We start from the raw sequence: 15,426 nt of genomic DNA on the forward strand, positions 1-15,426 counted from the left end.
CCATATCTCTCTCTGGGTTCCCTGCCAGAGAGTTTCAGAATGATCCAAATGCAACAGTGTCAAAGACAACTTCGACATGTTGTGCAGTGATCAAACACATGCAAGAAATCAATCCCTAAATCAGTGGTCAATCAGCTGTTCCTATCATCGAGTTATACATGTGTGATGTAATTATAATAATCAAGAGAGAACTTTTTACTTTTACTCCCTACATTTTAAATGTCTCTTGTCTCTACTTCGTAAAATAATCAAATGAGAAATTTGAGGAACATTATTATTTCCCTTCACTGCACACTTTCAAACATTAAACTGATTTGAACCTAAATGGAGGAAAAAGTAAAATATACATGAAAACCCTATTAGTATATCCATTCCCGGTGCTTATTGCACATAAAGAAAAAGGTTAAAAAATTAATGTATCACAATTGCAGTATGTTCAGGGTTAAAGTTGGCTGGAATGATCCAGAACAGTGTTTTGGGGCCAATGCCAATAAGTTGCAGTCATGTTACTTAAGCATCTCTCTAGTGTCACAGTAGAAGATAAAACCGAGTAATGTTTCTTTAAGTGGCAGGAAATTTCAAATGAAACATTCAAACAGCGCAGCAAACATCAACAAACACACAAGCTGTTTCTGTGCAGCATGTCATAGAGTGTGTCTGCTAGCTAAAGATACACTGCTTTATTTCTCAGGAAATCTTTGTGAAACAAGCAAAAGACTCCTGCTTCATTACTGGAAGGAGACACAGGAAAGTTGGTGTAAAAATCTTCTAAATCAAACATACAAGCAAACCCCTTGTGAACAAGGGGCAGTAGCTTGTCTGATATAATGAAGTTGTAAAAATGACTAGACCAGGAGAGGAAGAAATGTGATTATTTTTAAAGGTAAGGACTGCTCAGTGACATTTGATGAATTGGAAATGTAAAGCTTGTAATTTCCTCAATCATTTTAAATACTCGATCTGTACACAGTGTGTTGCTGAAGTTTCAGTATGTTTTCTCCACATTGGGAAACTTCCTGCAAAGGAAACTAAAGTACACTCAACAAAAATATAAACGCAACACCTTTGTTACTGCTCCCATTCCCCATGGGATGGACGTAGAGACCTAAAATTCATTCCAGATACACAATATAACCATCCCTCCCAAACAGTGGTCACAAATCAGTCCAAATGTGTGGTAGTGGGCACATCTGCCATATTGAGATAATCCATCCCACCTCACAGGTGTGCCACATCAGGATGCTGATCTGACATCATGAGTAGTGCACAGGTGTACCTCAGACTGCCCACAACAAAAGACCACCCTGGAATGTGCAGTTTTTTGCGCTATTGGGGGTCTGGGGACCCAGAACCGGTCAGTATCTGGTGTGACCACCATTTGCCTCATGCAGTGCAACACATCGTCGCATGGAGTCTATCAGATTGTCAATTGTGGCCTGTGGAATGTTGGTCCACTCCACTTCAATGGCTGTGCGAGGTTGTTGGATATTCGTGGGAACTGGTACACGCTGTCGTATACGCCGGTCAAGCACATCCCGAACATGCTCAATGGGTGACATGTCCGGTGAGTATGCTGGCCATGCAAGAACTGGGACATTCTCAGCTGCCATCTGCCCTGAACAATGTGAACCATGATTCATCCGTGAAGCGCACACCTCTCCAACGTGCCAGACGCCATCGAATGTGAGCATTTGCCCACACAAATCTGTTACGGCGACAAGCTGGAGTCAGGTCAAGACCCCGATGAGGACGACGGGCATGCAGTTGAGCGTCCCTGAGACTGTTTCTGACAGTTTTTGCAGAAATTGTTTGGTTGTGCAAACCAATTGTTCCAGCAGCTGTCTGGGTGGCTGGTCTCAGACGATCTTGGAGGTGAACCTGCTGGATGTGGAGGTCCTGGGCTGGTGTGGTTACACGAGGTCTGCGGTTGTGAGGCCGGTTGGATGTGCTGCCATATTCTCTGAAACGCCTGTGGAGACGGCTTATGGTTGAGAAATGAACATTCAATGCACGGGCGACAGATCTGGTTGACATTCCTGCTGTCAGCATGCCAATTGCACGCTCCCTCATTGCTTGTGGCATCTGTGGCATTTTGCTGTGAGACAAAACTGCACATTCCAGGGTGGCCTTTTGTTGTGGGCAGTCTGAGGTACACCTGTGCACTACTCATGATGTCAGATCAGCATCCTGATGTGGCACACCTGTGAGGTGGGATGGATTATCTCAATATGGCAGATGTGCCCACTACCACACATTTGGACTGATTTGTGACCACTGTTTGGGAGGGATGGTTATATTGTGTATCTGGACTGAATTTTAGGTCTCTACGTCCATCCCATGGGGAATGGGAGCAGTAACAAAGGTGTTGCGTTTATATTTTTGTTGAGTGTATATTAACTTTCTGTTATTCAAAGGTTGAATAAAATATACTATGGGATTTAATGCAGGCTATGCTGGTTAGTTTGCATCTCTGTTGTTAATTTTACAGTAATGCATTATGTTGAACTGGTGTAGAGCAGCTGTAGTGTTCATGGTCAGTGTTAGGTCACATCAAGGGTACCAGACATCAAATTAAATTTAAGATGATGATGCTAATCAGATTCACTCACTGAATTCCACCTTGGCTTTATACTTTCAAGGAAATCAGCTAGACAGGTCATAGAGTAGAAGATAACTCATGTAACATCTGCCTATATGTGGGCAAGAGTAGATACAACATTTTAAATGTGTTTTTCTCTACTCTTGTACTAAATAACAGATGTTCATCAGAATTAGAATTCAGGTTGAACTAAAGTTCATCTGTGGTTTTCATCTGTCAGCTCAAAATCCAAATTCAACATAAAAGAAATTTAGGCCAGAGTTTCCAAAATAAAACCATCAGGCCAGTGGCAACTCTCTGCTACTGTCTTTTATATGGTGAAGATAAGTTCCTTCTTGAAGAGGAAATGTTTAGCACAAAACAAGACCCAAAGAGCACTTCTCTTATGTTCTGGCCATCACACTAAGCTAAACCTTCCTAATATTTATAAATACTGTATAGGTGATGCTGAAATCTAACAACAACCTCACTATTCCTTAAATAACTACAGTCATTAGACACTCATTTGATTTTGGCATAAACAACACAAAATCATTGATCCATCCTGCTTCGTATTAACGTTTATGGCTGCAGATGGTGATGCAATGGTATTTCTTAATATTGGGCCAAATGTGCATGGTTTTATAGGCTACGGGCTACCTGACCATTGATGATGACCCATGTCCATCCATTTGTGACCACAGTAGACCCATCTTCTGTTGCCTACTTTCAGCAGGGTAATGCAGTGTCAGAAAGCTCAAATAACCTCAAACTAGTCACTTGAACAAGACAATCAGTTCACTGCACTCAAATGACCTCCACAGTCACCACCTCTCAATCCAACAGAGAACCTTTAGGATGTGGCGAAATGGGAGATTTGCATCCTGGATGAGCAGCTGACAAATCTGCAACAACTGTGTGACACTATGATGTCAAAACTATGGAAGCCCATTTCCGCCACTAAAAAACAACAGAAAAAAAGTTTCCATCTTTCTTTCGTGAATGACATAATTTCCTTGTTACCCAGAAGCTGAAGCCCACAGCTACAAATGCTACAGCTAAGCTACCGGTATTACAGCCACTCATGAATGCACAAATTGCTGATTATTTTCAGCGTGGCTTCACGAATGATGAAATCCTTGTGGTATTAGCTGAATCACATGGCGTTACTATCAGCAAACGTACTCTCAAAAGCACCAATTTGTGATCTGGTTTTGAGTGTGCATTCCACGTAGATTACGGATTGGCAGAGCTAAATCGAAATTTCGAGTTACTTCTCTCAAAATTTCGAGTTAATAAATCAAAATTTCAAGTTAATAAGCCGAAATTTAAAAAAACTAAGTCAAATTTCGAGAAAGATAACTCATAATTTTACATGGCATATATATATATATATATATATATATATATATATATATATATATATATATATATATATATATATGCCATGTAAAATTAAGGCAGTTCTGAATGCAAAGTGGATATTTTTTTGTTTATTGTATCCATGTAGCCCTACCATATTCTAGCTCCCTAAGTTATTATTAAGCTATTAAGCCTTTGACAGCTCATAGACTATAGCATTGAGACATGTTCTTTCACAATATAAAAGTAAATCACTCAGTACCAGTACCATACATTTTTTAGTTATTTGACACAAACTAAAAAACAGCTGCAACAGTAAGACAAACTTTCCAAAAGTCTCATGATTATCTGCAAACACAAAATAAACCTTGATTTCCTGTACCTCAGCCTGCAGTGAGTAACCTCTAAAGAGGCATGCATCATTGTGTCAGTCTGTTCCCAACTCATTATACATAACTTGAGATATGAGCCACTACCACTTCAAAGCTTCAGTGTGCCCACTTAAGTTTATCAGTAACCAGTCTGCATTACAGGCGTTTGCGTACTGACCTAAGACAGAGAAATTTGTTCCCCTAACAGAACAGAATGCCAAAAAAATGTATTTGGAGTTGATTAGTCGCCAAACATTAGACTGACTCGTGGTAATAAGTTTCAATAGATGACTGACCTAGCCTATTAAACACAGTGTCAAACAGAAGCTTTAATATTTTATGTACATTACTGCAACTTAATTTGTATGACCTCAAAGTGCATCTTAGTACTTAGATGAGATAAGAGGTGGTTTGTGACACACTCACATTTCTAGCTCACAACTAATGCCTGCTGCTGTCTCCAACGGGGTACGGAGTCAAGATTCAGTCTGGCATATCCAGGGCGTTGGCAGAATAGCTGTTAACAACCTCTGAAATAAAGGCTTTTATGAACAACCTGTCAGACTACCATACGGTGCGGATAGGACTGAACAGAACACTCTCATCTCTAATTGACAACAATCTAATAAAGATGTTTACAGTAGGGGAAACAGGAAGTCATCTAAAATGGAGTGTGGGTTAATAATTGCTGCCATGGCCATTAACGTTTGTAATATATTGTAAACCGCAATCTGTTGTCTTGTCTTGTCTTGTCTTGAGAGCTCAATCATGTTTTTCCTACACAGGGCTTCCATAAAAACTGATATCAGTAACATTTATGTAGCTACAAAGACTATGCCATACTTCCAAGGTTGAAAAATATTGTGCAGATATATGGATAACCTTCAATTTAGATAAAGGCAACAAGATAGATAGATAGATAGATAGATAGATAGATAGATAGATAGATAGATAGATAGATAGATAGATAGATAGATAGATAGATAGATAGATAGATAGATAGATAGATAGATAGATAGATAGTCTCTTAAATGTAACACTGTAAGACTTCTCAATCACCACCATCTCTATATGATTAACCAAAATAAAATAACTTTTAAAACAATTCTCATAATTAGGACCACTTAAAGAAAAACAATAACAAAAACAAAAAAAAACACTTTTTCTTCTTCTTCTTCTTCTTTTTTTTTTTTATAGGAAATTTAGGATAAAAAGTTGCTGTGTTTACCACTCACCATTAGTTTTCCATCCTTGCCAGGTGGAGATTTCTCTGGAGAATATTTTGAAAAAATGAAACTTTTTAGAATGATTTAAAATACGGCTGTCAATCCGATTATGGTGTTTGACGCTTCTCCCGACGCAGACCTGGTCATTTCCACGATTCCGGTAGGAAAACCCTGAGAGAGAGAGAGAGAGGGAGAGAGAGAGAGAGAGAGCGAGACCGTGTCCGCCCCTCCGCGCAGGAGGGAGTACTGTAGTAAAGCGATTCCGGGGAGCTTCCATAATACCGAGTAAGGGCAGACCACCAGATATTATTATGGTGAAAATCACTGCGTGTAATTGTCCAGAATAAGATTCTGGAGTTCAGTCAGAAAGTAACAACTTAAGCCACAGTAATAGATCTGATTGTGTTCTACAACTCTCTTTGTGCCCAAGAGGCGTGATGTCATTGGTGGCAGGTTTGTTCTGTCCGAAATGCTGTAATCGCTGAAAAAACACACAAAAAAGCTGTTTTTATCGCTTCATGGTAGCACAGCAGGAGACTATATATGCACCATCGTCGTTTTCCTTGTAAGAATCTATTGTATAAAGTTGGGTGGATGAGTGAGTCAGGAGTTTTAAGAGTCAGTATGTCAGTCTGATACCCTCTGCTGGATACATATAGTGGTATAGTATGGGGTGTTTCTAATGGCTGAATTGTGGTTAAAACGTGGACCTACACAAAACAAAGGAGAAATAAATGTTTAAATACAAAAAATTGTTACTCGAAATTTGACACCTGCTTTTTTCATCAGACTTTCAACAATATTAAACTCGTTATTCCTGTTTAATCTTGGAAATAAGTAATTAAATAAATAAATAAATAAATACGGGTACCAGTTATCGTTACTAGCACATTTTCCTTTACGTCTGATTCTGCTGTGGTAGCCTCAGTATCGTTTGGGGGGGGGGGGGGGGGGGGGTAGTTTAGCATATAAGAGAAATAAAGCGCCTGATCTCATATTTACAACCCACAACGTGAGACAAACACGTACTGTACAGTATATCTTTTTTTTTCTCAACAACGGGAGCTTTATCAGAGCCTTTAATCCTTTAATAAATCCTTTATTTCGCAATTTCCTTGCATGCGTCCAAACATATTTCGGCACAAGTGTCAAAGTGCAAACTACTCCTCCCCTAAGAACTGAGTTACCGTAGGTTTGGCTCATTGACAAAATTAATATAACTGAATCCCCCCCTATTCTGCATCACTGCATTTACGCTTAATTTGCAGCGTATTCCAACGACCGACCCAGGGCGCTGTTGAGTTATTTTCGTTTTTGCTTTGAATCGAGTAACTGAAACAGAGGGGCGTTTTTACAAACTTCACCCACAAATATGTGAGAGTTAACATCTAAACAGACAGAAGCGAGAATGAGACGACTGACAACAACAGGTGTTCAAAAATGGCTCAGCAGGTATGTCTAAAATGATGCTTGCAGGATTTTAATAGCAGACTAAAGTCTTTCTTATTAACTGATTTTCTCTTCTTCTTCTTTTTCTTCATTTAAAAATTCATTTCAGTTAAACTCTGAAGAAGGGACCACATTAATTCCTCTACAAAAAGATGCCAGAAAGTCGCGAAGTTCAATGATATCTGCATCTTTTAATTTTATCAATTCTATTATAGGATCTGGAATAATAGGTAAATATTTAATTGGGTTGCCTTTAGCTTTTATCACACTAACTAAATTATATGCAAACAGTTACTTGGATGATAACCTTTGAAAGACTTCAAACTGTTATTTCTGTAAAAATATTGTTGAATAATCAGTTAGTTTTGCTCATTTCAGTGTAACAAGGAGAAGCTTTCATACTGTTCAAGCCCCACAGCTGTATCATATGACAAGCGCCTGTTGCCCTCTTTCATAAATTTAACTCTTTGTTATGCTTACCCCATTAAAATAAGTAATAAAAAGACTGAAATGTGTTTGTTAAGAACTAGTGCAGATGTTGTGCTGCTTCTGTACTCTGCAGTTTTTGCTTTCTGGAGATTGTAAATTTAAATTATACACATTATCAGCTGCAGCAGTACATTTTCCTATTTATTTATTTATTTATTTAACCAGGTTTACCATACGCATTGAACCAGGCAGGGCTTCCCTTTGGCCTTCTTCTTTTGATAGTTGTTGGATTCATCACAGGTAAGCCTACTAAAGATGTATTTTATTTTTTATCTTTATGGTGGAAAAACACACGAAACATGAGTCAAAACAAAAGCAACCAATACAAATAACATATTTTTTTACTTTGTCTTTCATGGAAGATTACTCAATCATTCTACTTATAAAAGGAGGAAACCTGTCAGGGACAAACAGTTATCAGTCACTTGTACACAGCACATTTGGTTTCCCTGGATTTGTAATTTTATCTGGACTGCAGTTTCTTTATCCTTTCATTGGTAAGTTCAGTATTAAATCAAGCCTTTTAGCATGTTCTGGCTAATGCTCTGAAAAGTATTTGTTTAGTGCAGTATTCCTGTTACTGTTCATCTATTGACTTTTGGTTAACAAAAATGAATTGCAATAATAAAATGAACTTTTCTCCTTCAGCGATGATCAGCTACAACATCACAATCGGTGACACACTGACCAAAGTCTTTCAAAGAATTCCTGGAGGTGTAGTGAAACGTGAAATCTCTGCCTATAAATAAGAAAACGTGCAATAAATAAACACTGACATTTATTGTATTCACATTTATTATGTTACAGTTGGCCCAGATCACATACTCGCGGAGCGTCACTTTGTGATCATATTATCAACTGTTGTTTTCACGTTCCCCCTCTCGCTTTATCGAAACATAGAGCGACTTGGGAAGGTAAGTCTGGTTTTTCTATAGCATCCAGCGCATTGTGGTGATGTTAAAGCAGCTTATAAAATATTCACATGTGTTACCAGGTGTCCTTCCTGTCAATGGTGCTGACAGTTATCATCCTCATCATTGTAATCATCAGAGCAGCTACCTTTGGACCCCAAATGTATGAATGAATACTCTAGTTTGCTAATCCACGTAGATTTTTGCTTTATTGCACTTGTGTGTGAAACATGGGGTTCTTTTTAAAATCACCTATTTATCAATTTTACAGACAAACTGATGTATGTTTGTGTTCTTTGATGACTGAATATATAAATGTACCCTCTAGCCTCCCCACAGATGATGCATGGGCATTTGCAAAGTGGAATGCGATTCAGGCAGTAGGTGTAATGTCTTTTGGTGAGTTTGTGTGCATTGAGCTTCTACTGATATTGTACATCTCTAGAACACTTTTAGTAGTACTGTATGTTACCACAAGACAAGAAAAGAAAATAGTACAATAAAAGCACAGCATGCACACCAGCCTTATGACATCAGGAATTTCATGAAAGAGTGTGTCATTTGCTTAACACCAACATGAGTTTGATTGGTGGTTGAGACTTTTTTCAGGAAGTGTTAGAGACCAAACAAGTTAAGGCTTATAGATAATGGACTAATTATGAAACCGGAAACATGATGGCTTATTGCTGACTATCTTCTTGCAACATTTTTTTTTCCTTTTGTAAAATTGTTGGTCATTAGACCATTACATTACATGGCAATAACACTAAGTGAGCCTCATGTATGTCCATGTTTTCCTGATCAAAAGGGACCAAAATGTATTAACTAAGCCATTACTGCTTATTCATCAGTATCCAAGTGCTAAGGCTCAGAATTTCAAAATCCATCATAGCTCTGACCTGCAACCCAGCTTTACTGTAAGAAGATCAAGCCTATTATTTTGAGACACTCAGCCACAAAAGAAAAAAAAAATGCTGTTACTGGAAAGCTGCATTCTTGTCAGCCTCTTTTGATGTTTTTTTTTTAATATGCTGGAAAGCTAGGACAAGTAAAAGTGTAACATAAATAATATGCTCAGTTTACCATTAATACCACATGTGTGAAACACCTCAAACTGTTCTTCAGCGTGGTTTTTTGTCAGCTGAACTTCAATATTCTGCTCTGTTTTTGTCCTTAGCCTTCATATGCCACCACAACAGCTTTCTTATCTATGGCTCACTGGAGCAGCCCACTCTTGCTAACTGGTCTCAAGTCACTCACATCTCCGTAGGCTCAGCACTAATAATCAGTGCTGGATTTGCCGTTGCTGGCTACACAACTTTCACTGGCTACACACAAGGTACCATGTAGTACATAATGTATAGCAGGTGTCTGTGCAATTTAAATGCCACAAAAACATGTTTAATTATATCAGAATTTATGCTTTTTAGGAGACATATTTGAGAACTACTGTAGAAATGATAACCTGGCAACATTTGGTCGCTTCTGTTTTGGCATCAGTATAATAACAACATTCCCACTGGAGTGCTTTGTGACACGAGAAGTAAGTAATACTATTTGACAGGCCAATCAGAAAAAAATAACTGTTAAATGATTACATATGTGGGGGAGTGATATTCTAACGGTTTTAGACTTTGCACTCAAATGCTCCAGCAAAACTTCTCAAATAAAAAGACTACAGCAACGTCTTTTAAATACTTCAGCAGCTTCCTGAGTGTAATTTTGTTTTAGTTTTTAAAAATCTTTTAACAGCTGTAGAAAATGCATATATATTTAAATATATTCATTTTCTCACAAATGTCTTTTTCAGGTAGTATCTAATGTCATTTGCAGCCGAGATCTTTCAAAAACTAAACATGCAGCCATAACCATGCTCATAGTTGCAGTCTGCACATCAGTATCTTTGGCCTATGACTGTCTAGGAGTTGTTTTGGAACTGAATGTAAGTCTGCACTGACATAAAATTATTTATTTAGGTATGCTAATTCATTCTTCTCTTTATCTTACTGATATTATCTTCTTCCATCCAGGGTGCTCTGAGTGCCACACCTCTGATCTTCATCATCCCATCTGCCTGCTTCCTTAAGCTTTCCTCTGGCCGCTGGTTCGATGGTGAAAACGTGATACCCGCGGTGTTAATAATAATCGGCTTGTTCATCATGATCACTGGTTTGATCATGACTGGCATCTACCCACAAGGCTGTTCACATGGAGTGGAGATGTTCTACTGTGCAGATGCCAATGCCTCTAGCACTGTACCACCTGTATGAAAATAATGTGTCAAATATTTAGATGTCTTAAAAAAACCCAACTTTTTTGTTTTCCTAATGTATACGGACACACTTTCCTCACTTCTGTTATATGTTTATTGGCTGCTAGGTTATTGGTGCTTTGCCTTATATTTCAGACTGTAGGGTGGAAGAGGAAGGGCCCTCCATTAACATGAATTTACATTTTAGTGAAAAATCAGGTTATATAGTTTTTTCAAACTTTTGTCATAAAAAGAAAAAAAAACTTTAAGGGAGAATTTTTAATGGTGGCCACAACCTAGGTGGCCGACTGTTGTTCTTGGGAATACTCATCATGGATGAGTGTGATATTAAGGTATTCAAATCCTTTTAGTTTTACTTTATTCTAATAAATTAATTTAAGTTATCATTATTATTGTGATTCTTTTAGACTACAGACTTTTCTTGGTACTTGTGTTTATTATATACATGGAAGGGAAATTGTTGGCTTCCGCATATTCCCGCATGATGTCGCTGTAGACAAATAAAGCGTTTATTCAAAGGAAGTAAAAAAAAACAACAACAAGGCTTCTTGTGTCTTTTGGCGGACTGCGCTTTATTTCACTAAATGGACACAGTCGCTTGTGGATTTTATTTATAAGTGGTTGAGCTAAGTTGTTACTTTACGTGGTAATGTCAAGTTGTCAGTTTACTCGAATACGCTAGCGTTATATTCTGAAAGCCACATTAGTACTAGGGAGCAAATGAGAGAAACGCCCCGTTTTTGCGCTTCAGTGTTGCGATGCAGCGTCAGAGATGTACGCAGAAAAGTTGGCGGAGTTGTGCACTGTATCAATAGACACACATATATGACTGCATGTAGTTCATAGGGAGGGAGGGGGGAGGATAAACTACTCTAGGATGGACTGCAAAACTGAGTTATGGATCATTTATCGAGACAGTAGGACTCCACAACCAAGGTTAACTTTTTTTTTTAATACTGATGGAAGTTTGAAGCTGCTTAGAAAACCAGCAAGGCGTGATCAGTAAAACGTTTAATTACAGTGCATCTCTTTGTTGCTGTTTTTGCAAATGGTGCATGGATTAAGTTTGTTGATTTGATATTCTGTAATACAAATGTTTTTTTTTCTGTCCAAATTGCAGTTAAAGATGCTGTTAAGACATTATAGGACAAAATTTCATATCAGCTTTTGGTTTATAGCCTTGGAGATGGCGTCAGCTGCTTGTAATCCAGTGGTTGGAATCATAAAAATTAGCTTTTTATAGTTGGTCTTTATATTCTTGGCATTCAGAGGCCATCTCATGAGATTTTCAGATTGAAATTCGAAGTGAGATGGAGAATTTGAGTATATGACAGTTTCCAATTCAGTCTTCCACAATAGCTGTACAAAGTTTCAAGTCCTGACTTCAAGTCCCGCTGTGATTTCTCCATTTGTTAAAATAGCATTCAGGCACATTATAATTCTCAAAAAAAAAAACAAAAACAAAAAAACAAACAAGACAAAATACACCAAAACAAAACACAGCTCTCTCAGTCTGAATTTTATTCATATTCCATAAGTATTGTGTCATCTGAGATCACAGCCACACTCCTTGACAATAGAGAGTAGCAGACTACCTATATCTTTCTGTGGTTTGAGTATTATTTGGAAAAATAAATTAAATTACTTTATAACCTGCTGGGGTGTGGATGAAGATGTGTTTCTTTTTTCTGGCTTTTTATATTTGGGGAGACTTAAGCGACTGCCTCTCACTTTTTCAAACTCAGTCATATGTGAAGATTTATGTAACTGTGTTATTTGTTATCGAAATCCTAACTATGCCAGAATGATCAGGCTGACTGTTTTCAAGCACAGTTGTTGCTAACACATACACGTATACTATTTAACGATAGGCATAATTTTTTTCTTGCTTCAGTCTTCTATAAGCAATTAAATAACGCATTTAAGAAAAAAAAGTATTTCTAACTGTAACCATCACTATTCTGTCATTGAATGATACTGCTAACTGTCCAGAAATGTCATGCTGCTATCAGAAATCCCACACAGATTCTCTGTGCTCAAAAGGCAAAATTTTGGGTATTATTTAACAATATCCACCAAGCAGATGCAATACAGGATAAGAAAAATGAGCATTAAGGCCTAGCAAGCTGTTACTGATAGTGAGCTATGGTGTGTTTTAATACTGGGCTGTATGTTTTGAGACTGAAGAAGCTAAACTAGAGAAAATGGTCTTCAATTCAACTAAATTCAGTTTTATTCATGTAAAGCACTTTCATTAAGAAAATTTTGAGAAAGCATGGTTGTGTGGTGATTAGCACTGTTGCCTCACAGCAAGAAGGTTGATCCCACCACTCAGCTATATCAAATTTGTGGTTGATCCCACCACCTAGCCTAGCCCCCACAACCCTGACAAGGATGGACTTTCATAAAGGCATCTAGTTTACTGAAATGTATCCCCCCACTGCTGTAATCCATTATTGTAAATGTAAATGTTATTAAGACATGATCAGATGGTTTTTAGGGAACACTATTAAATGTTCAGTTTCTGTACTATATAACAGAAGAAGATCCAGAGTGTGATTAAAGTTTAGGTGGAGTTTTTTTTTTTAGAAAAGTTAATTGAGTCCAATAATAGATTAAATGCTGCTATGAGGATGTTACTTTCAGCATCTATATGGGTTAAAATCATCTTCAATTATTATTTTATCTGAAATCAGAAATCAGATGGATTTTGAGTTTTCCAATTAGGGTGGACAAGACTAAGAGTTAGTCTTTCAAATCAATTAAAACTCTGTTTGAGTCTATGGTTGATTAATTGTTGAGGTTGTGGGTCTTCATCCTCATCATTGAAAGAGTGTCAACGTTACATCCAAGATGAACAGAATCAATTTTTTGGGATTTCCTTACCTGGATGATTGAGCGTGCATCAAGACCTTTGAGCTCAGAGGTTGTAGTAATTGCTCAATTTTTTTTCTGGATTATCAGTTTTTCCTTGTCTTCCCTCCACTATCTCCACCATTTCTGTCTCCTGTCATGTCCCAATATCGGTCTGGTGTCTGTGTGTCCTGTTGGTGTTGCTGTTAGTGTCGCTATCTGGTTTCCCTGTTATTTGTGTCAAATTTATATCTATTAGTTACTTTCTGTTTTATTTTAATAGTCCCTTATCTCGTGTGCGTTACTCCTCCGCCTGTGCTTCAAGGATTCTGGTAATTTGCATGACTTGGGGGTGTTGACTTATTGATTTATTCTATGAAGAATAAATTGATTTATTCTATTTATTCTAATAATTGATTTATTCTATGAAGCAGAATAAATCATTTAACCGAATAATAAATAATGGATTAACAGGGACTTAGAGGAGAGAGACCTCATTTTTAATAATACACATTTAGTTATTTTATTCTTTGGGAAACCTGAGGATGCTATATTGTATATTTACATTGTGTTTTTGTGATTTGTATTTTCTTGAATATTTTTTGATATGTTTAAATTGTTTTTTTGCTTATTTTTGGTTTGTTTTTTTGGTGGTCTGGGAGCAGAGGGATAACAGGAAGAGAAACGCTGAAGAGAGGCATCTCTGGTTCATCCAGGAAACAGAAGAATGACTTGTCTTTGTTACCAGACTGATTCCAATGCAATAACTGTATGTACCAGTGAAACCTTTCAGTAAATATTCATGTATGTTTTTTTTTTGTCCTTAAACACCTCATGATCGTCTATTTATACAACACTGAAGTTCAAACTAGCCTGTTTAACTTTTACAGTAGTGTGTAGATCCTGCCTGTATATTGGCTATCCTGTCGTTAAGTCTGACGTCACTAGCCGTGTCTGGGCCTAAACTACGCTGCAGGTCCATATATCAAACAATCACTATTGCATTACTGAGAGTTGAAAAACTGTCTAAAGTCTTTCATCTTTAATAAAATGATCAGTGTTCTGCTCTACCAGGTGTAACAATTGAGTTTAACATCCAGGCATCCATGAAAACGGAGTTTATGACATTTAACGGAGTTAGAAGTTAGCAGGAAGTTAGCTCGCTAGCTTCTATCTAAATACAATATAGCATGTCCTGACTGCGGGGTTTTGGAAACAATATTAAAACGTACAGCTCTGTTATCACTTCCAACATAAATGAAGACAGAAAACTAAACAGCAGTGACGTTTGTAGGGTTACTGAAGTTTGGCTAGCTGGTATACAATGATGTGCTACGTGAGCGACACAGCTATGTTAGCATAATATAAACAAGCTAACTTTTTTTCCACTCGATAAAAGTTAACGTGAGTGTTCTCGGTGGTCAGGAACAAATGTAATTACATGGCAGGATGCTGTAAAAGGACCAAACTTCAGCCAGGAGAACAACTGAGATAATCCATCCACAATACGAGGTTAGTCATTGCATGGGCTGGGCTGTAGTTACATCCTAAGGTTTTAAAAACTGAGCTTAAATAAATGATTAGCGGTAATAAAAGCCGAGGGAGGTCAACAGTGATCACTGACTGTTTTAGGAGCTTTTTGAGATTAAATAGAAGAAAATACATAACATTAAACATGTTAACAACACAAAAGCCATATTAAACACAGACTACTTTAGGCCCGGAAGTAGTATTCGTCACGTCATCACCTAACTACCGGATAGCGCTTCTTTGTGTCTGTTATACTACAGTTAGACCACTCCCACTCTCAGCCTGTGTAACATTAAAAATGAACTTGTATGAATTAGGCCTTTGTGCATTCTTAATAGAAACTTTTACAAGTTTTCCATCAACATTCAGACATTTTATGTAACAG

The 15,426-nt window shown here is 37.6% G+C and overlaps 1 protein-coding gene across 1 annotated transcript; it reads left to right on the top strand.

The window, feature by feature from the left end:
- Positions 1–6,977: 6,977 nt before the first annotated feature.
- Positions 6,978–10,656, top strand: slc38a11 (solute carrier family 38 member 11). The gene is made up of 12 exons (XM_085374742.1): positions 6,978–6,989; positions 7,096–7,216; positions 7,641–7,715; positions 7,838–7,972; positions 8,124–8,189; positions 8,283–8,389; positions 8,470–8,549; positions 8,715–8,785; positions 9,564–9,725; positions 9,817–9,929; positions 10,197–10,328; positions 10,417–10,656. Exons 1-12 carry the CDS (start codon positions 6,978–6,980, stop codon positions 10,654–10,656), a joined length of 1,314 nt encoding a protein of 437 aa, XP_085230868.1.
- The last annotated feature ends 4,770 nt before the right edge of the window (positions 10,657–15,426 follow it).

Source organism: Diplotaxodon limnothrissa, linkage group LG16, assembly GCF_057381915.1.
Source record: "Diplotaxodon limnothrissa isolate DT_005_m linkage group LG16, D_limnothrissa_male_GT1.1, whole genome shotgun sequence".
Lineage (NCBI taxonomy): Eukaryota > Metazoa > Chordata > Actinopteri > Cichliformes > Cichlidae > Diplotaxodon > Diplotaxodon limnothrissa.

Excerpts from the sequence above, each read along its gene's own strand:
- slc38a11 (XM_085374742.1), top strand. Across the intron at positions 8,190-8,282 it reads CTTTCAAAGAATTCCTGGAG|TTGGCCCAGATCACATACTC; the intron begins GTGTAGTGAAAC and ends ATTATGTTACAG. Across the intron at positions 10,329-10,416 it reads GAGTTGTTTTGGAACTGAAT|GGTGCTCTGAGTGCCACACC; the intron begins GTAAGTCTGCAC and ends TCTTCCATCCAG.